This window comes from Mirounga angustirostris, unplaced genomic scaffold, assembly GCF_029215605.1.
Source record: "Mirounga angustirostris isolate CCGP_5_RB_7025 unplaced genomic scaffold, mMirAng1.0.hap1 SCAF_4, whole genome shotgun sequence".
Lineage (NCBI taxonomy): Eukaryota > Metazoa > Chordata > Mammalia > Carnivora > Phocidae > Mirounga > Mirounga angustirostris.
In genome coordinates this window covers 106,861,037-106,884,002 of record NW_026991712.1, presented here as the reverse complement: position 1 = coordinate 106,884,002, position 22,966 = coordinate 106,861,037, and the positions used below count along the sequence as shown (strand labels likewise).

The following is a 22,966-nucleotide window of genomic DNA, read 5'->3' as shown; positions in this document are numbered from 1 at the left end:
AAATCATTATTATTATTTTCCTTGTTATCTGGGCTCCCAATTATCACTTTTATATGCTATCAACAATTTGTGCTTCTTAATTTTACATATGACTATCTAGATCAGGGGTCAGAGAAATATGGCCTATCACCTGTTTTATGTGACCTTGGAGCAAAGAATGGTTTTTACCATTTTAAACAGTCATTTAAAAAGAAGAAGAATACATGACTGGGACCATATATATGGCCAACAAGGCCTAAAATATTTACTATCTGGTCCTCTGCAGAAAAAGTTTGCCAACCCCGATTTAGATGATTCCGAGAGGATAATGTATTTGTTAAGGTAGTGCTAGCTGTTATAAATTATAAATTCTTATATTTCAATGGTTTTTCACAAATGAAATTTATTTCTTGCTTCTGGTCCAAAATGGGTGTTCAGGAGGCAGCTTTCCACATAGTGATTCAGGGATATAGGCTCCTTCATCTTGAGAATCGACCATCTCCTAGGGCCTCTGAGTACTACTACTCTCCAGTCAGCTGGCAGAGAGGGAAAGAGTGTGGGGAAAATACACCTGTTCCATGCACTTAACATACATCAGGTCCATTCACCTTCTTGCCTTAGAAACCAGTAATCTGGCCACAGCCAGCTGAAAAGTAGGTTGAGGCATGTAGGAAAGCCATTTTGGTGGGCACAGGGCTATCTGTACCACAGAGAGTTCTACTTCCTCCTTCTGCAGAGATATTCATGGACAGAGGTCTTTTTATTCAAGTTTCAAGTGTATGACATTGTTCTGGATGGTTACGATTGCCCCATTCTGACCTTTTATTAATTGGAAGTGTCACTATCCATACTAACACTTGTACTGCAGAATACAAGAAAGGCTTTTATTGCACTGTTTTTTAAGAGATGGGCATTAAACTGAGATACAAAATTAATTAAATTTCTAAATGGTTTAGCCAAAAAGCACTGAGGCCTACATATTTTAAATGACTTCCTAGATCATACAGATGGCAATGTGAGGTTTTAAACCCCAGTCTTAGTTTCATGCCCCTTTTAGAAATGCCATCCCGTCTTATGAAGTTGTCATTTGGTATATAATAGTACAATAATACTTAAAAGATTAAGTGTTCTCTACCAGTTTTTGAAAATAAATCATGATTTTCAAGGTCAGCTTTTGCCCTTTACTTATGTATTTGCTTTGGTATTTAAAATAATAAAGTTCATGTCATATTTACTTAGATTTTGAAATACCACAGATTTCAAAAGTAGAATCTAGAGCTAGAAGGGACCCTAAAAGCCAGTCCAATACCTAAATCCACAGATGAAAAAACTATCCCAAAGAGGGTAAGCCACACAGATTGTCAGAGAAAAAGCCAAGACTAGGATTAAGGTTTCAAGATTTTAATTCAGTGCTTAATCTCTCATATTATGACCACTTTCTACATGAAAATTCAAAGAAATAGGGACAAGAGAGAAAATGCATCTGAAATAATAGTCACAAAAAGGGACTTAAATCTTTTAAGTGATTGTTTTCATGTCAAATGATCCACTTAATTCTGTTGTTTTAGGAATATTATTTTAGCATTTGCTGGTACCCTAAGACACGGTCTCATTCCTAATCTCCTGGGTGAAGGAACTTATGCCAGATACAATTGCCGGGATGCTGTGTGGTGGTGGCTACAGTGTATTCAGGATTACTGTAAAATGGTTCCAAATGGCCTAGACATTCTCAAGTGCCCAGTTTCCAGAATGTATCCTACAGATGATTCTGTTCCTTTGTCTGCCGGCACACTGGTAACAATCCTCTTCAAACAATTCTTTTTCTGAAAAATAACTTTTAGCTTCTAATATAAAAATGTATGTAATAAAGAATCCAAATCTGAAAAATTCAAGTATTGGTATATGTTTTAGCACCTGCTTAGTTCTATGAGCAATTGCAGAGATAAGACTTGCTTCTTGCTTAGAGAACTTGCAACATGATAGAAGAGATGGTATGTACATAATATGGCCATTGTAAAAGGAGGTGTATGGGAAATGCTGTGCATAGAAGGGAGAGAGATAATCTAGTAGGTGGTTCTCAGGGAGGACTTCATAAAGTAGCTGAAATTTCACCTAAACTGAACCTTAAAGGTGAGTAGGATTTCAGCAGAGATGAGGGAAGTTGTGGGAAGACCTTAGAGGTGAAAGGAAAATAAAGTGCAGGGTGGACTGAAGCACAGGTTAGGACATACTGCTTAGTCTAGTTTGGCTTTTTGTGGAGGGTACCTGCCGGGTAGTAAGAGTAGGTGAGAAAGGGTGAACCAGGTTGTGGAGAGCCTGATCACCAATCCAGATAGTCCAGAGTTTATCCTGTGAACAGTGCAGAATAAATAAACATTTTGAGTGGTTTTCTTCCCAGTCAGTAATGCACAATGATACTGTACTTTTGCCACTTCTGATCTACCTTTACATTATAGTTTGTTTGGTATGTGACTGTGGAGGACTTCTAAACCACCTTAGAGTTAGCAGAGATCTATGTCCCCATGATGTTTTTATTATGAAATATTCAAAGAACATTTCTCAAAAAACGTTTTTACCTAAAGTATCACTTCAGTATGTAATTTATCCCCATTACTATATATGTGGATGAGTAAGAACAGTGGTGCCAATTTAAAGTTTAGATCTCTGTTTAAGATAGATACATTTATTACCTGCACAATTCACTCTAATAGAAATTATACACAAGAATTTTCACACGAATCATTTTCATGTGTCAGCAAAATTATAAACTATTTCATGTCACAGACATGAATAGTCAAAACTACAATATGTTAAATATTCGTATGCCAAAGCCTGACTGTACGATTCAGTGTACAGGAGCTCCTTCTTTCCCCAGTCTCTGATCCCCATTTCTTCCCCAAAGGACAATATATGTTTCACAAAATCTCAGTTGTGGGATTTGAGAGAAGGTAAGAAAAATGTCATTTCTAACAGAAATAATATCCATTATGTCTCAAACAGGATCAACCATTGTTTGAAGTAATACAGGAAGTAATGCAAAGACACATGCAGGGCATACAATTCCGAGAAAGGAATGCTGGTCCACAGATAGATCGAAACATGAAGGATGAAGGTACATAACTTTACATAGTAAAGATTTACTGATGAGGTGGAATATAGCCCTGTAATTGTTCATGTATTTGACAAATATTTTATTTGTGTGTAAAGCTTCATACTATAACAATGAAAAAGATTAACACAGTTCCTGATCTTACCGGTTTAGTTTGAGTTTCTAGAGGAAAGATAAAATTTTATATATTTTGTCAGCCAGTTTGAGAGGTAATTTTGGTGGTTGCATTTATAATTATAAAAACAAATAAGTGCTTACTATGTGCTAGGCATTATGCTAACAATTTACCTATGTTATTCCCATTTATACTCCCAAGAACATTGGGGATGAGTTGTATTGTTCCCATTTGTACTGATAAGATGACTGAAGCAGAGTAGCTTGCCTAGAGTCACACAGCTACTAAGTGGCAGAGCTAAGATTTCATCTACAATCTGTCTCTTTAACTTGGACTCTTACAAAATTCTTTTTGTAAAAAGTTTCATCTACAGAGTTAAAATAGATTTACTTTTTTAACCTCTTAGAACTTTATCATATTCCTATTTTTATGGCATACTGTCATCACCAGCCAGTGCAAGGCTAATGATAATTTATTTTATTACCCTTTAGAGACTTTACATACAAGAAGTGATGCAAAGGCATATGCAGGGCATTTCTGTGTACTTATTTATGTTCTGTAAAACATATACTGTTTTATGTGCATGTAGATTTTTTTTAAGTTCTTAATGTTGAAAGAATTGGAGACTGATAGAAAGTTGCAAAAATGGATCGCCTGGGTGGCTCAGTCAGTTAAGTGCCCTACTCTTGATCTCAGCTCACGTCTTGATCTCAGGGTTGTGAGTTTGGGCTCCGGGCTGAGTGTGGAGCCTACTAAAAAAAAAAAAGTTGCAAAAATGATACATAAGAGTATCCTGAAGCCTTCATCTAGCTTCCCCAATAAGGATATCTTACCCCTTATTGTATCTACATCTTACTGTAGTACAATATCAAAATCGGAAACTGACACTAGTTTAATACTGTTAACTAGACTATAGACCATATTCAATTTTAACTATTTTTACATTAACTCATTTGTGTGTGAACATATGTGTGTGTGGTTCTGTGTAATTTTGCCCATGTATAGCTTCATGTAACCACCACCACAATCAGGATACTGAACTGTTCAATCACCACAAAGGTCTTCCTTGTGCTACCCCTTTACCGTCACACCAACGATCCCTGGTTTCCGGCAACTACTACTCTTTTCAGCATCTCTACAGTTTTATCATTTTAAGAATATATAGAGAGGGAATCATATAGTATGTAACCTTTTGAGATTGTTTCTTTCACTAAGCATAATTCCCTTTGTGATCCATCCAACTGTTGCATATATCAATAGTTTATTCCATTGTATTGCTCAGTGGTATTCTCTTTCATGATGTAACATTCATCTGTTGAAGGACATTTTGGTTTTTTCCATTTTTTGGTTAATAAATAAAGCTAATATAAACATTTATATACAGGTGTCTGTGTGACCATATATTTTTATTTCTCTGGGATAAATGCCCAAGAATGTGATTGGTGATATGCTAAGTATGGATTTTGTTTTATAAGAAACTGCTGAACTATTTTCCAAAGTGGCTGTACCATTTTACATTCCCACCAGTAAACTGGAGACATCCAATTCCTCCACATCCACAGGAGCATTTGATGTTAATCATTTTTTTAAAACTCTTCTGGTGGTTGGGTACACTACACATTGTGGTTTTAATTTGCATTTCCCTAATGACTAATGGTATTGAACATCTGTTCATGTGCTTATTCATCATCTGTATCTCTTTTTGATGAAATATCTGTGTCTTTTGCCCATTTTTTAATTGGATTATTGGGTTTTTTTACTATTGAAGTTTTTTGTGTGTGAGGCAAAATACACATATTTACCATTTTACCATAAAATATATCATTTTAACTGTTTTAAGTACGCAGGGGCTTTAAGTACATTGTTGCATAACCATCATTACTATCCATCTCCAGAATTTTTCCTCATCCCACACTGAAATTCTGTACCCGTAAACAATAACTCCCATTCTTTCCTCCCCTAACCCTTGTAACGACTTTTCTATTTTCTGCCTGTATACATTTAACTATACTATGTACCTCATATACATGGAATCATACAGTATTTGTCCTTTGTGTTTGGCTTATTTCACTTAGTATTACTGTATCAGAGCTGCATGTACTATACTCTTATGCTCTTTGATTAAATACTACCAAATTTCTTTCCATAATGATTACACTAGTCTATATTCCCACTAAAAGCCAAATTAACCTTATCTATGATGTCCTTTCACCATAGTTTATTTCAGAAATCCTACTCCACCCTCATGTCACAAAGATAATGTCTCACATTTACTTTTATTAACTTTGTAGGCTTGCCTTTTACAAATAAAAAAGAAACAATTCATTCCATTTTAATCCCTTCATCTTGTCCTTATGGTTCTTAAGACCTATATCTATATAACTTATTATCTCTATGTTAGTTTCTTTAACTTATTAAAATCCCAACTGATCCCTAACAAAACAAGTAATTTAACATGTGCCCCATCTCTATTTTAATGAATTGTTTTGACTCTACTTTTTCTTTCTCTTTTCTTTGGTTATTGCCTTTTCTAGGCAGCAATAAACTTTTATGTGTACTTTGATCATCTTTTCTTTCCATATCTCTTACAACATCCTCCAAGATTTATTTATTTGAGTTAATTCAATGAATTAATCTCATTTATTTGTTACTTATGAAACCTCTCAGAACAGTGCCCAGTAAAAAAGCATGTGATCTGTAAGTTGCTATAGTTGTTTTTATTGTTGTGATGTAAGCACTATCTTCAAGAGTGTTTTTAAAGTTGGAATTTATGTTTCAGACCTTCTGAAGCCTTGTATGACTGGAAATTTTTTTATTATTAAATGGCATAATGCACATAAAATTCTAGTTCAAGTTCTTTTCCTTCAGTATTTTAAAAAATATTATTCCATTGCCTTCTTGCTTCCAATATTTCTATCGGAGGTCTGTTGACGTATATCTTGTTCCATTAGTGGTGATCTACTCTTTCTTTCTTGAAGCTTTTAGAACCATCTCTTTGTTTTCATTCAGGATTTTATTCTGACTCTTCTTATCTGTTTCATTTGGCATTCTATGAGCCCTTTCAATCTGAGATCTTAATTCTGGAATATTTATCATTTTATTTCTTCAGATATTTCCTCTCCTCTTTTCTGCTTTCTGGGAGTACTATTATTTGGATACCTTCTTGTTTATTTCTACCCACACAGCTTTTAGCTCTTTTCTTCTATTTTCTCTTATCTATTTTTTTCTTATCCATTCCTGCTGCCTCTGGAAGATTTTCAACCTGATCTTCCATCTCACTAATTCATTCTTCAGTCATATCCATCTATTTAGTCCCTTTATTGTTTTCGTTATTTCAGCTACTAAAAATTTTAGACCTAACATCTCCGCATGGTCATTTTTAATGACTTTTTGTTCCTATTTCATATTAATAATGTCTTCAAGAATATTATTATGTCTTTGAAGATTTTTATTTTGCTTATTTTATATTATTGGTCCATCTGTTCCAGTAATTCTGCTTTATGTGGGATATGTTGTTCAGCTTCTTTCTCTTTTATAGTACTTAAGACTCCTCTGGTAGCTAATGTTTTCTTTTTCTCAATAAGCACATGTTCCCTTGATTATTAGTAACTCCATACAGCGCTGAAAAGAGGCAATCTCCTTAGCTTATAATACAACAACCTTAAAAGCCAAGGTAGAATGAAAAGCCCAAGAGTGACTGTCAAATTCCACTTGTTTTCATCAGTTTCTCCCAAAAATTATATGAATTCTTCAAATTAATACCTCACACTTACTTCTGTAGTTTCTCCAGGGTTGATTTTGGGATCAGAGCCAGTAGCCTGGGATACTTTGCCATTTCATCAGGAACTACAAAATTGGATTTCTTCATACTTTTTTTGTGCATTTGAAGCAACCTATCCTTTTATAGTTATTTTAACCTGTGTACCTTTGTGTGTGTGTTTCTGTTGCTCTCCACTAAATCTCTGAGAGGAAAACCACTAAACATTGATTATCCAATTATTGTCATATATTTAATATCAAATTATAAACCTCCTTGCCTTTGTGTATTACTTTGCAAACATTTTCCGGAGGCTAGTCCTTCTATCCCTAGCTCACAGTACAGGAAATAAGAACAGGGGGTAAAAGTAGTTTGCCTAAGGACGTGCATACACAAATAAACACGAGAGAAGCATTCAGTCTTACCAGTACTCAAACAAATTAAAATTAAAGGGGGTCACCATTTTTCCCTATTAAATTACCATAAGAGACAGCATAGCATAAATGAAAGCACCAATGCTAGAAGCAGACCTGCTGTCTTAAAATTCCCCTCTACTCCTTTTCTAGCTGTGTTCCCTTGGATAAGTTTTAACTTCTCTTTGCCTCTCTCATCTACTTTTGTAAAAGAAAGATAATAATACCACCTACCTCCTAAGGTTGATATGAGGATTCAATGAAATATGTATGTTAAAGCACTTAGAATAGTGCATGGCACATAGTGCTGTAAGTCTACTATTTATTATTAGGAAAAACAATGTATTCGTTTGCTGGGACTGCCATAACAAAGTACCACACACTGGGTGGCTTAAATGACAGAAATATATTGTCTGTCAATTTTGGAGGTGAGGAGTCCAAAATTAAAGTGTTGGCAGGTTTGACTCGACCTTGGAGCTGTGAGAGACAGATCTCTTCTAGGCCCCTCTTGTAGATAGCCATGTTCATGTTTACATGGTGTTCTCCCTATATCATCACATCAGCTTCCTTCTGTGCCCAAATTTCCTCATCTTATAAGGATACCAGTGGAATTGGATTAGAGCCCAGGCTAATGACCTTATTTTAATGCAATTAACTTTTTAAATTACTATCTCCAAATAAGGTCACATTCTGATGTACTGGGGTTAGGACTTCAGCATATGAATTTGGGTGTTTACACAATTCAGTCTATAGCAAACAGTAACAAATAACTGTTTTTTATTTGAGAGGTATTCAGATACTACTGATGGCATTGTAAATTGACTCATTCTTCTTGGAAAGCAACTTGAAGATAGATAGATAGATAGATAGATAGATAGATAGATAGATATCCAAATATGTTTTATGAGATACAGAATATTCATGTTTTTGTTCATGAATTTATTCCACTCCTGGGACTCTAGTCCGTGAAGTAATCTAAAACACACAAAAAAGTCATATTACATGATATTGATCATAACAGTGCTTACAATCACATAAAAGAATGAAACCTTTTGTTTAACAGGAAATGTTTACAATGACTTGAATGAAAAATTCTGTAATTCCTATAAATCATAATTTTTGTAATTTGTATAGTATTAATATAATATAAATATTAAAGACTGAAATATTAAGGACTTATGGGTGTTGAATCTAATACATGAAAAATAGTTGGATATGAAATATTTATGAAAATATTATTATTGGGACACCTGGGTGGCTCAGTTGGTTAAGCGACTGCCTTCGGCTCAGGTCATGATCCTGGAGTCCCGAGATTGAGTTCCACATCGGGCTCCCTGCTCAGCAGGGAGTCTGCTTCTCCCTCTGACCTTCCTCCTTCTCATGCTCTCTGTCTCTCATTCTCTCTCTCTCAAATAAATAAATAAAATCTTTAAAAAAAAAAAATTATTATTATGTGAAAAGACTAGAAAGGAATACATAAATGTAATACTTTTGTTAGGGTAATAGGATTGTGGACTCTCTTTTTTAAACACTATTGTTTTTAATGTAAAATGATAATCTTTTTAAGTGATCTATTTCAGATATTTCAGATAACTCACTAACTCATTGGCAAATTTTGCTGTAGACTCAAGAACTTAAAATTCTGGGGCACCTGGGTGGCTCAGTCAGTTAAGCAGCTGCCTTCAGCTCAGGTCATGATCCTGGGGTCCTGGGATTGAGCCCTGCATCTGGCTCCCTACTCAGCAGGTAGCCTGCTTCTCCCTCTCCCCGCCGCTCGTGCTCTTTCTCAGTATCTCTCTCTCAAATAAATAAAATCTTTAAAAAAAACTTAAATTCCTTCATACACATTATAAATTATATTTTAAACAGTAGTTAGACCTCATTTAGTTAATTTAGTGTTTATAGTGGTAACATACAAATTGTATACATGATTGAACTGGTAAGATCACTGATACTTTTTTTATCCTTCACTTAGAGAACTAAATAGAAGTAGATTTTATATTTAAAAGAACATTTTTTGTGATATCTCTAAATTATTGTAGTTTTTAGATTTAATTATGAAACATTTCAGTAAGAGAAAATAATATAAATTATACCTTTAAGCCTAGAAATAAAATTAGATATTTAACATTTGGTTGTATTTTCTTCAGATCTTTCTTTTTTGTTTTGTAAAGAAATAAACCATTACAGATGTATCTAAAGCTTCATCTTTATCTCTCTCCCTTCCCTCCCTCTCTAGAATTAATGACTACGCTATAATCACGTTTTTTTTCCATGTATGTTTTTGTATTTTATGAGTTTGTGTTTGAGTATGTGTAAATTACATATGATTTATATTATGTAGTATATATTCAGTATATTATATAGTATGTAGTCAGTATATTATGGAATACACTATAATATATACATATAACTTTTATGTTTTTGAATTTTATCAAGTATTATGTTAGACATAGTCATATAGACATACATGGTTGTATATATTAGTATTATCTATATTTTAAACTTTTAAGGAAAGGTATCTTATTATGCATTTCCTTTTGCAACTTGTTTGCTCGGTAATTTTGTTTTGGGGTTTTGTCCATTATGATGCATTGTAAATCCAGTTCATTAATTTTAAATGATATAGTGAGTTTTCCACTGTATGAATAAACCACAGTGTTTATTCACTCCTCTGCTCAGCAGTTATTTATTTTCTTGCTAATACAAATAGTGTTGCATTGAATATCCTTGTACATATCTTCATATGCACATGGGTAAGGAGTTCTCAAAAGTATATATCTAGAAATGAAATTACTATGTGGTAGAATATGCACATCTTCAACTTTTTTACCACATTGCTCTCCAGAGTAGTTGTCCTAGTTTATTATATCCCTTTCAGATTTTGTAAATGTTTTATTTTGCTTTTTTAGGCTTTAATATAACCTCAGGGGTTGACGAAGAAACGGGATTTGTTTATGGAGGAAATCGCTTCAATTGTGGCACATGGATGGATAAAATGGGAGAAAGTGACAGAGCTAGAAACAGAGGAATCCCAGCCACTCCAAGGTAGTATTTATTTGTACAGTGCTTATATAATAATACCCTTTTTAAAACCACATACTTGTGGAGTCTTTTATTCTCTTAACCATGAAGTCTTCTTATTAAATCCGTCAAAATCTGGGGTACCTGGGTAGTTCAGTCAGTTAAGTGTCCAGCTCTTGGTTTTGGCTCAGGTTATGATCTCATGGGTGGTGAGATCGAGTCCTGCGTTTGGCCCCCATCCTGGACCCTGCACTCAGTGTGGAGTCTGCTTGAGATTCTGTCTGTCCCCCACCACCTACCGGCTCACACATGAGTATGTGATCTCTCTCACCCCCCTTTCTCTCTCTCAAATAAATAATCTTTTTTAAAAATTAGTCAGAATCTCCCTTCTTCCCTCCTCCTTCTTCTTCCACTCACTCCTTCCTCTCCCACAACATGCACATATACAACTCTCTTGTTACCAAGTCATCAAGTAAAGCTGTCTGTTCTTTTCTGGAAGTTCTCATGGGATGCTTCTCTACAAGCACCTCAAAGGAAAATTTTATGATTCTTTATCCCTGTCGTTAAGATCTTTTCTTAACCTGAATGTTTTCATTGTAAACATTTCATTATGCCCATCTCTTATAAATATAGAAAATACCCAATTATCCTGTTCTTTATGAAATACTTTTAATTTCTGAACCTTTTTTTCCACCTAATTTTTTATCTTTTGTCCCATCATTTCTTTTTATGGTTTCAAATGCTTAATACTACATCACAAGTCTAGGAGTGCCTGGGTGGCTCAGTTGGTTAAGAATTTGACTCGAGGGGCGCCTGGGTGGCTCAGTTGGTTAAGCGACTGCTTTCGGCTCAGGTCATGATCCTGGAGTCCCGGGATTGAGTCCCGCATCGGGCTCCCTGCTCAGTGGGAAGTCTGCTTCTCCCTCTGACCCTCACCCCTCTCATGTGCTCTCTCTCTCTCATTCTCTCTGTCTCAAATAAATAAAATCTTTAAAAAAAAAAAAAAAAGAATTTGACTCGATATCAGCTCAGGTCTTGATCTCAGGATCATGAGTTCAAGCCCTGTGTTGGGCTCCACACTGTGTGTAGAGCCTACTTTAAAAAAATTAAAAATTAATTAATTAACTAAAAAAAATAGTATCAAGTGTGAGAAACTATTTTCTTATTCTAAATTTTATCTTCAGTCAGCATCGTGAAAAAAATCATTTAATCACAGCTGTTGTTACATGCTTTGCAAATTTCTTTTTAAAACATGTTTATTTTGGTACATAATTAGATCTTTTGTACTTCCCTTTCATTTTCTTTAAAAATGGGCTCTCAGGGGCACCTGGATGGCTCAGTCGATAAGCATCTGCCTTCGGCTCAGGTCATGATCCCAGGATCCTGGGATCCAGCCCCGCATCGGGCTCCCTGCTCTGCGGGAAGCCTGCTTCTCCCTCTCCCACTCCCCCTGCTTGTGTTCCCTCTCTCACTCTCTCTCTGTCAAATAAATAAAAATCTTTAAAAAAAAAAATGGGTTTTCAAATTATTATGTGTATCTTCCCTGGCTTTCTCCAGTCCTATATCCCATGTTTGCTATCTTTTCTCTGGTACCCTATTTCAGTATTCTCTGATTCCTTACCCCTACCTTTTCCAGCTGCCATCCCCTCTAACTCCATAATCACCATTCCACTCCATAGAACTTTTTTTAACTGTTAAGAAGGTAAGCAATGGCAAAATAGTAAGAGGAGAGGTTTCTTATATATGCAGCATACATTTCAATGAAGTGAGGGTTTTTTTAATAGATAGCTGCTTTTATAATATATAATTCATCAAAATTGTTTATTGAATGACCTTTAAGTAGTGCTTAAATGACTCCAACTCACAGAATAAAATTTATTTTAATTTTAGAGACGGGTCTGCTGTGGAAATTGTGGGCCTGAGTAAATCTGCCATCCGTTGGTTGCTGGAATTATCCAAAAAAAGAATTTTCCCTTATCATGAAGTCACAGTAAAAAAACATGGTAAGGTGTTCATTTTATTTAAACAGAAACTTTGAATATACTGTCTATACTCTTAATCTACGTAATCATTTGACTCCATGAACTAATATTAGAAAACCCTTACAATTAAGAAAGAAAAAAGCATTAGTATAAAATTGTAACAAACCTGGTTACTAACCATATTTTTGCAGCAACTTTGAACTAAGATATGAAAAGCATCATAGTTATTGCCTTGTGCTTTTTTTTGTCCTTAATGTGACTGAGCATGTTACATTCTTGTGAACACTTATGAAATCTTTACATCTTTTACTAGAACTCTGCTGTCCGATAGAAATATAATTACATAATTTTTTTCAGCCACATATATAATTTTAAATTTTCTAGTACTCACATTAAAAAAAGTAAAAAGAAATAGGTGAAATTAGTTATGATAATATATTTTATTAACTCAATATATGCTAAATGTTATTTCTTCATGTAATCAGCATGAAATTATTCATGAGCTATTTTACGTTCTTTTGTGGGAGGAGTATTTTCTTTGAAATCCAGTATATATTTTACACTTCTGGCACTTCTCAATTCAGACTAGCCTCATTTCAAGTGCACAATACATGTAACTTTATCAAACATGTGAGAGTGATACAAAGAAAAATCAGGGGTCATTTGCTGGATTCTAATCCTTTGTATTCTAATACAATGAAAGATAATTTTTAATTTCAGGCTTGTGTCCTTCAAAAGACCCTGACACTTACAAGAAGTGGATAATTTATTGCCTAAATGTTACTCTTTGGCTGTAACTAAATATATGGCTTTCTTTGAATGCTTAAAACTGCCAAGTCTTTTATCGTGTTTCAGGAAAGGTTGTGACAGTCTCATATGATGAGTGGAACAGAAAAATACAAGACAACTTCGAAAAGCTATTTCATGTGTCAGAAGACCCTTCAGATTCTAATGAAAAGCATCCTAATCTGGTTCACAAACGTGGCATATACAAAGATAGTTATGGAGCTTCCAGCCCTTGGTGTGACTATCAGCTCAGGCCTAATTTTACCATAGCAATGGTTGTAGTAAGTGAATTGTTACTTTCAAATTTCAAAAATGTTGTGATGGAGTACATTTAGTTCTTTATTCCCATTTGTTTTCAAATTCATTTACTTGCCAAAAAGTATATTGTTTACTAGCTAGTTCGATATAGTCTTTCTAAATTAATAAAGCATTATGCATACCACCCTTAACTTCGGTATCAAAAAACAGAAAATAATAGATGACAACTAATGAAGTGCTTCCCAGTGTTTTTCATATGATAGCACACGTAGAAAATAATGGTATTTGTATAGCACACTGGGCAAAATGGATTAGGTTGGTTGTGCCAGATCCAACTGCTTCAGTTAGCCCCGGGCCCGCCCCACTGCCTTGAAAGCTGAAGGCCTGGGTATTTCAGCACACCTGTGCTAAGACCAGTACCTCAACATACTAGTTGGAAAGATCTAGACTGGTGAACTAATGTGAGTAGCTTCAACTCATATTCTGTTTCCTTCGTTGTATTGCTGTAATGCATTCTATCTAGCCAAGAATTCTAGACTCTGTTTTATCTCTAGTCTAAAAATAAACTATAAGGACAGTAAAATAGAGAAGGTATGTGCCCTTCTGTGCCTGCTTAGCTGTTTTTACCTTGTCGAAAAGAGTACTAAATATGGCACTATAAATTATTAGAATAAAAAATCCAAAGGTACGTAAAGTTATCTTCTGTTCAGTATGCATTTGATTTCATTTAACCATTAAAATTAATGCAGGTTCTTAGCCACCAGTACTTTCTCTCCTTCTCCGTATCACAAGTAAATTTACTCATGCTGTTAGAGTGCAGGTCATTCTGTATTTCGCTGTGACCCCAAAAGCAAAAAATGATTACCAGATACACTTTAAGGAAGCTATTATAAATCTTCTGAAAAATGAATTAGGTGGGTTTAAGTGTGCTCTGCCTTCATTGTAGCTGTGGCAACTTCCTTCGGGAGCTCGTATGCTTTCTTAAAATGACACAAGGAAATAGTCACCTCTTAGCAGCTTTCCTAATTTCTAAGGCCAAGAACAGTGCTTCTAAGTCATCTCCATTAGCATTAGATCGGGTTAGGCATCTGCGCTCGAAAGGAATTCTGACCCACCCTGTATTTTTAAACAGGTTTCATTTCCAAGTTTATGACTAGTTTATGTTCCACTGTGGGTGAAAACTAATTCTTTTGTGATCTTCAAAAGTTTGAATATTCGTTTTTGACATTCATTAGGCCCCTGAGCTCTTTACTGCAGAAAAAGCATGGAAAGCTCTGGAGATTGCAGAAAAAAATTTGCTTGGGCCCCTTGGCATGAAAACTTTGGATCCAGAGTAAGTTAGAATATTAAGTATTAAGAATGTCGTTCATATGGTTTTAATGTATAATTATATTTAATTATATTTAATCTTGGCATGAAAACTTTTGACCCCGAGTAAGTTGAAGTATAAGTGTTAAGAATGTTGTTGATATTATATTGCATCAGCCATAATTTTTTTGCTTGTCAGTAAACTCTCTAAAATTGCGTTCAAACTGAGTTTTTAAAAATACCAGCTATATCTTCATTAAATATCAGTGTTCATAATGCTTGTCCTATATTTAATAATCAATAAGAGTTTTAAGCTTATAAAACTAATATGTTATGAATATTTCCTAATGCCTATTTTTTTCTGATTGTAAAATACATGATTATTATGGACATTGGAAGCATAGACATATTGTCTCCTCAGAGACAGTCTTTTTCAAGTTGTTAACTCCTAGTAGTTCCCTCCATATTTCTAAGTACTGTGTGTGTGCAGCTGTTTCGAGTTTTTTTTTTAATATTAGACATTATTTGGTTACTTCTTGTGATGACAGATGAAGATGTAACTCTCTCCTCACCTTACCACTAACCATTTCCATCCTTTCTGTGTTATTACCTGACTGTTTTTATTTAAACCAATAACTGACTTTGTTTTTATTTTATGATTATGTGTTTATGCCATTTTATATTTCTTTTCTTTTCCAACTTTTGTTTTTTCTTGAGTTTCTAATGACCTTCCTGTTTGTCTTCTGCTGTTTTCCTTTAAAGCTTGATGCCCTAGCCCAACATTAATTTGCTTTCTGTATCAGTGTATGACAGAACCCCTTTTCTATATAGTATCCTCACCTTTGTAGAATTTTCCCAATTTACTGTGTACTCATTTCAATCTTGAGATGCAGACTTTTTGTGTGTATACTTATCTGCATTCTGAGGTGTTCTCCACATTTTCAGAGGTGTTAGGAACCACTGGTCAAAACTAAAACCCACAGTTAAAGCTTACTCAGGTTGCAAATTCTGTCTCTCACTAAAAGGAAAAAAAGAAAAGTAATAATTTAATTAAACGGAGTATAGATAACTGTCTTGTATTATCCATTACAATAAGTTTGTAATAGTTTGTTTAGTTTATAAGTGTGTATAAATTTTCTATGTCTATTTGGAATCTGATAAATACCAATTTCACTTAATTTTAAAATAACTTCATGGAGAAGTTTAAAAAACAACCTTTCTAATATGTAATAATTAATAAAACTGTATCTTTAATGTTTACTAATTCAAATTATTTTGTGTATATTTTAGTCATCATCAGTGTATTAGAAGCTTAGTGAAATAGTTGACTTTAACCAATATTTAGTGTCAGACTAACTCCTTGAAGGCAAGATACCTGAATACTTGACATTTTTTTTTTATTAGCCAGTAACTATTTGTTAATCATTCCCTAACACATTGTTAAAAGTATTCTGGAGGTGCCTGGCTGGCACAGTCAGTAGAGCATGTGACTCTTGCTGTCAGGGTCATGAGTTCAAGCCCCACATTGGGCGTAGAGCTTACTTATAAATGAGTTAATTAGCTAATTAATTTTTAAGATGGGTTGTAAAAAAAAAAAAGTATCCTGAACCCAGTATATGCTAATTTGATTATTTCTCTTACTTTTGCTATTGAAAAATCTAATGCTTCTTATGTAATATCTGATCTTTTTCTAACCTAAATTTCAATCATTTTGCAGTGATATGGTTTACTGTGGAATTTATGACAATGCCTTAGACAATGACAACTACAATCTTGCTAAAGGTTTCAATTATCACCAAGGACCTGTAAGAACTTCATTTCTCTTTTCAGAGTTTTCAGTTGAAGTTATTTTTCAAGTAACTTTATAGATATCCAAAGCTCTTTTTTTTTCTTTACCTTTAAATCATCTTTTTTTAGGAGTGGCTGTGGCCCATTGGGTATTTTCTTCGTGCGAAATTATATTTTTCCAAATTGATGGGTCCGGAGGCTAATGCCAAGACTGTGTTTTTGGTTAAAAACATTCTTTCCCGACATTACGTTCATCTTGAGAGGTAAGTCATCAGGGGGCATGTAATTTCCAGAACTAGTGTTTAGTCAGTTTATTAGATATTAGGTAAATAACAGCTCCTTAAAATTCATTTCTGTATACTCTAGGTATCCCAATGAAATTTGAAAGCTTTACTCTTATTTAACATGACAAGTTCAATGATATAATTTTCACCTTCCTTTAATTATTTTAGGTTGTTATTTGAAGACTTAATATTGCATGATTTATACATGTGGAATAGTCTAATTTTTTAAATACAGTGGCTATTTTGGGGTATGGCCAAAACAGAATAAATATAAAAATTAAAAGTACTCAGGCCGGGCCTTTTGAGTTAATTGATTTAAAGACATATGTGGTTGCCAGAGGGGAAATGGGGGGGGAAGGATGAGTGAAATAGATGAAAAGGATTAGAAATACACTTACCTTGATAAGCACTGAGTAATGTATAGAATTCCAGGATCATTATATTGTATAACTGAAACTAATATAATACTGTATGTTAATTTTTTTTAATTTAGAATACTTTAAAAATAAATTAAAAATCAGATATATCAATAGTTTTCAGAAATGCTTTATTAAAATATCAGGGTTGGTCTTTTAACTATATTTCAAACCCATTTGTCACCTCCTTTGTCATAATTATTAGAGATAGTGTCAGAATTATGTGTCTTTATAAGATGATATAAATATAGTCAAAAGCTATCCTAATTTCCCAAATTCTAGATTAAACCTAAATATAGGCATGCCTTGGAGATAGTGTGGGTTCAGTTCCAGACCACTTCAATAAAGCAAAAATCACAATAAAGCGAGTCAAATAAATTATTTGGTTTCCCAATGCATGTCAAAATTACACTTACATCATACTGTAGTCTATTTAATATGCAATAGCATTGTGTCTAAAAAAACCAATGTACATACCTTTTTTTTTTTTTTTTAAGATTTTATTTATTTATTTGAGAGAGAGAGAGAATGAGAGACAGAGAGCATGAGAGGGAGGAGGGTCAGAGAGAGAAGCAGACTCCCTGCCGAGCAGGGAGCCCGATGCGGGACTCGATCCCGGGACTCCAGGATCATGACCTGAGCCGAAGGCAGTTGCTTAACCAACTGAGCCACCCAGGCGCCCCCAATGTACATACCTTAATTAAAAAGTATCTTATTGCCGGGCGCCTGGGTGGCTCAGTTGGTTAAGCGACTGCCTTCGGCTCAGGTCATGATCCTGGAGTCCCGGGATCGAGTCCCGCATCGGGCTCCCTGCTCGGCAGGGAGTCTGCTTCTCTCTCTGACCCTCCTCCCTCTCATGCTCTCTGTCTCTCATTCTCTCTCTCTCTCAAATAAATAAATAAAATCTTTTAACACACACACAAGAAAGTATCTTATTGCTAAAAAGCATCTGAGCATTCAGCAAGTCATAATCACTGACCACAGATCACCATAACAAATACAATAATGAAGTTTGAAATATTGTGAGAAATACCAAGATGTTACACAGACACAAAGTGAGCAAATGCTGTTGGAAAAATGGCGCCTATAATAGACTTGCTTGGTGCTGGGTTACCACAAACCTTCCATTTGTAAAAAGACGCAGTGTCTGTGAAGTGCAGTAAAGCAAAGCACAATAAAACAAGGTATGCCTGTATATGTACAGTTTATTGCTCAGAACAATTATGCATAAACAGCATAAATTTTATCTCCTTTATTGTATGAACATGAAGGGCTTCCATCTATCACCATGAATATTGTGTTTTCTTTTTTTTTTTCAAAATTTGTTTTTATTTGCTTGAATGTAGTCACAGAAAACCCAACCCTGCCATAGTTCTTGTACCTCATCTAGAAATTGCATCTGATTGTGTGTGATGTGAACATTCTTATATCCTTTATTGCTCCACAGTATTTATCGTTGTTTGCATTTATTTTCTTTCTTTTGTCCATGAGAAGTAAGAACATCTTGCACTGCAGGGATCACTCTTCTACTTTACCTGTGATCCCATCCCTCCCACCTGTTCCTCCACTTTGCTCTACTAATTATCCTTTCTTGGTATTCCACTTGATTCTTCCTTCTTAAGCTAGAAAGAAATTTGTCACCACATCCTAAAATGAAGTCCGTTCATACTGTTCCTACATCTAGCTGTGTCCTTTCGTTCTGTTTTCTTCTCAGCACACTTCCTATAGGAGTAGCCTCATTCCTTTTGCTTTCTGACCACCTTAGTCATTACCACCCATGGTCTGGCTTTTGTTTTGTGAAAGAATGTTTCACTCTGGTGAAGCCACTCAACAAGATCCTTTCTTTTTTCTTTTAAAGATTTTATTTAGGCAGAGGAGGGGCGGGGGGGCGGGGTGTGGAAGGAGGGACAAGCAGACTCCACACTGAGCTCGAGGCAGGGCTCAATCTCAAACCCCTGATACCTTGACCTGAACCAAAACCAAGAGTTAGACGCTTAACCGACTGAGCCAGGCAGGCGCCCCTTCAACAAGATCCTTTCTTGTTCCCAGATCCCATGACTTCCTTTCGGTTCTCTTCTTTGACCTGCCTATAGTATTTGACATTGTTGCTTTCTTCTTTTCATAAAAAACTTTATGCCATCCACAGTATTAGGTTTCCCTTGTTTACCTCATGCTAGTAACAATTATTTTAATAATAGGAAGTAATATTTATTGAGTACTTACTGTGTTCCAGGCATTGTTCTAAATGCATTTATATGACATTACTCATTTAATCCAAAAAAAAACTATATAAAATAGCTATTATCATTATGATTATCCTATTATTGTTATTATTCACTTCTCCACTCTCTAGGTATGTCACCGTGGGCAGGTTACTTGACTTATCTGGGCCTGATTCCTCATCTGTATAATGGATGTACTGGGGTTGTTTTGAGGATTAATATGTTAGTACATGTCATATAGACAAGATACTAACTCAGCTTTGAGCTATTATTAGTTATCTCTATTTTATAAATGAAGCTAAGAAAGTTAAGTAATTTCTACGAAGTCAAATGGCAAGTAATCTGCTAGAGCTGTTACTAAACTCCAAGCAGCCTGCTTCACAGGCTGTGCTCTTAACTACTACACTGTTGTCTCAATTTACTGTTTTTCCAGCTTTTCTTCCTGGCACCTATGTTCACTCTCCAAAAATCTGTCCTTAATCTTCCTTTTTTTTTTAATCTACATTTTCTCCTGTTACATTTCATCTATCTCATGTCTTCATTCTCTAGCAAATTTTGAATTCTCTTACAAGCTCCACTATTACTTTTTAACTATCTAATACACTTCTTACCTTGGATGTCTTTCTGCCATCACTCATCTTCTCCCACATACACAATTTTCTTCCCTTTGCTGTTATGGTATTACCATTATGCATGCTCTGCAAGCTCAAACATCCCAGGTACTTTTTACTTTTATACCTCATTACTTCTCCAGAACATCCAGATAGTTGTCCAGACTTGATTCAGCTGTATCCTGCCTTCTAACAGCCCATCTTCTTTGCTCTTGCCACTGCCTAACTTATAACTCAGAACCTTTTCTCTGAACTAGGCAATAGGCTCCATACTTCCAGTCTCCCCTCTCTCCACCTTGTCATATTACCTCAAATAAGATTAATTTGGTTCAAATATAACTCTCACAATTTTAGTCTTATATTTAAAAACCTTCAGTAATTCCCCACTGCATACAAAATGAAATCCAAATTCCTTACTTTCCAGTTTTTTTTTTTACCATTTCCTAATAGCTACTTTTGATAGTACAGTAGCTTCAGGTGTGAGCTTTGGGTCCAGATTGGATTTCAGATTTTGTCCTTGTTACTTCCTTTACGTGTGACTTTGCGCAAATTACTTAACCTCTCTGAAATAAATTTCTTCCTCTGTATTATGCTAACATCTCATTATTTGCTGCAAAGATTAAATGAAAAGATAGTTCGAAAACACTTGTCACAATTCAAGAAATGGTTTTATCTAAAGTGAATTATTACTCTTAGTTATCTCTGGAATCCGTAGCAATGTCAACATTCTCATTCTTGATATTGGTAAGTTGTATTCTCTTTTTTTCCTGTTCTGCCTGGCTAGAAAGTTTATCCATTTTATTGCTCATCTTAAAGAACCAGTTTTTGGCTTTATTGATTTGTTTTCTGTTGTTTTTCTGGTTTTTGTTTCATTGATTTCTACCCTGCTCTTTATTCTCTTCTTCTGCTTACTTTAGGTTTAATTTGTTTGTCTTTGTCTACTTTAAGGTAGAAGTTGAGGTCATTGACTTAAAGACCTTTCTTCTTACCTAATAAGGGGCTTAATGCTATAAATTTCCCATTAAATACTAAATCAACAGTATCCCACAAATTCTGGCTTGTTGTGTTTGTATTTTCATTCAGTTGAAAATACTTTCTACTTTCCCCTTTGCTTCTTCTTTGACCCATGGGTCATTTAGAAAGGTGTTATTTAGCTTTCAAATATTGAGGAATTTTCCAGAGGTGTTTCTGTTAATTCCATTGTAGTCAGGGAATATACTTTATATGACTCTAATCCTTCTGAACTTATTGATACTTGTTTTAAGGCTCAGAGTATGTTCTGTCTAGGTTACTAATTTGTTTTCCAGTGGCAGGGGGAAATGTGTGTTCTGCTGTCCTTGGGTGGAATGTTCTATAAATGTCAACTAGGTCAAGTTGATTGATAGTGTTGTACAAAGTACTTACGAATTTCTGTCTACTTGTTCTGTGAATTACCTAGAGAAGAGTATTGACATCTCCTGTTATAATTATGGATGTCTATTTCCCCTTGTAGCTATATCAGATTTTGCTTCATGTATTTTGAAAACATATTAGATGCGTATTTAGGATTATTTTGTTCTTTTCATGAATTGACCCTCTTATCATTATGAAATGACCTTCTTTATCACTGGCAGTATATCTTTGCTTCAGAATTTACTTTCTTTTTTTATTTTTTTAAGATTTTATTTATTTGAGAGAGAGAGAGAATGAGAGAGAGAGAACACATGAGAGGGGATAGGGTCGGAGGACAAAGCAGACTCCCTGCCAAGCAGGGAGCCCGATGCGGGACTCGATCCTGGGACTCCAGGATCATGACCTGAGCCGAAGGCAGTCGCTTAACCAACTGAGCCACCCAGGCGCCCCACTTTGTTTGATATTAATATAAGCCCTTCAGATTTCTTTTGATTGTTACCATGGTATATATTTTTTCATCCTTTACTTTTAACGTATTTGCTGTCTTTATGTTTAGGGTAGGTTTATGTACATAACAGCATATAATGGTGGTCTTGCTTTTTTGTGCAGCTTGATAATCTCTGACTTTTATTTGGAAAGTTTAGACTATTTACACTTAATGTGATTATTTATATGGTTAAGTATAAATCTATTTTTTTCTGTTTATTCTTTTCCTTTTTTTCTCCTTCTTTTGGACTGGATATTTATTATTCAGTATATATTCCATTTTATCTCCTTTGCTGGCTAATTAGCTACTTTTTTAAGTGGTTGCTTTAGGTTTATATATACATCTTTAATTTATCATAGTTTACCTTCAAGCATAGTATAAGAATCTTAAAATATATAGTTCTATTTCTCCCTTCCAGGCTTTTGTGCTATTATTGTCATCTATTTTGCTTTGCATATGTGTTATAATTTCCCCACACATTGTTATTACTTTTTGTTTATGCCATCAGTTATTTTTTAAAGATGTTTAAATAATACAGAAAAAAGTCTTATATAACTACTCACATAGTTGCCATTTCCAGTGTTCATCTGTTTGTGAATATCTCTGTTTCCATCTGGTATAATTTTCTTTTGCCTAATGAATTCCTCTATCATGTCTTATAGTGTAAGCCTGCTCATGATAAATTCTTTAAGCTCTTAAATTCTCAGAAAAGTCTTTATTTTGCCTTTATTTTTGAAAGATATTTTTGTTGTGCATAGAATTAAAGGTTGACAGGTTTTTCCTTTCAGTGCATTGAAGTGTTACCTTGTTTTAACAGGAAATCTGCTATCATCCTTATATCTAATCTGCCACTATTTCCATTAAGTATATTTTTCATTTTATAAATTATAGTTTTCATCTCTTGAAGTTTGATTTCGGTCTTTTTTATATCTTCCATGTCTCTGCTGAGTATTTTGAACATACAGAATACAGTTACAGTAACTATTTTATTGTCTTTGTCTGCTAATTTATATCTGGGTTAGTTTCATGTATGAT

At 34.6% G+C, this 22,966-nt stretch overlaps 1 protein-coding gene across 3 annotated transcripts in view; it reads left to right on the top strand.

Annotated features, from left to right (window-relative positions):
* Positions 1–22,966, top strand: part of AGL (amylo-alpha-1, 6-glucosidase, 4-alpha-glucanotransferase) — an 81,114-nt gene that overhangs the window by 52,606 nt on the left and 5,542 nt on the right. For all 3 annotated transcript variants that reach the window (XM_045897114.3, XM_045897115.3, XM_045897113.3), the window contains exons 26-33: positions 1,548–1,773; positions 2,980–3,091; positions 10,286–10,421; positions 12,288–12,400; positions 13,235–13,446; positions 14,659–14,756; positions 16,449–16,536; positions 16,649–16,782. In XM_045897114.3, coding sequence (XP_045753070.1) covers positions 1,548–1,773; positions 2,980–3,091; positions 10,286–10,421; positions 12,288–12,400; positions 13,235–13,446; positions 14,659–14,756; positions 16,449–16,536; positions 16,649–16,782 — 1,119 coding nt within the window. The remainder of the gene's footprint in view (positions 1–1,547; positions 1,774–2,979; positions 3,092–10,285; positions 10,422–12,287; positions 12,401–13,234; positions 13,447–14,658; positions 14,757–16,448; positions 16,537–16,648; positions 16,783–22,966) is intronic.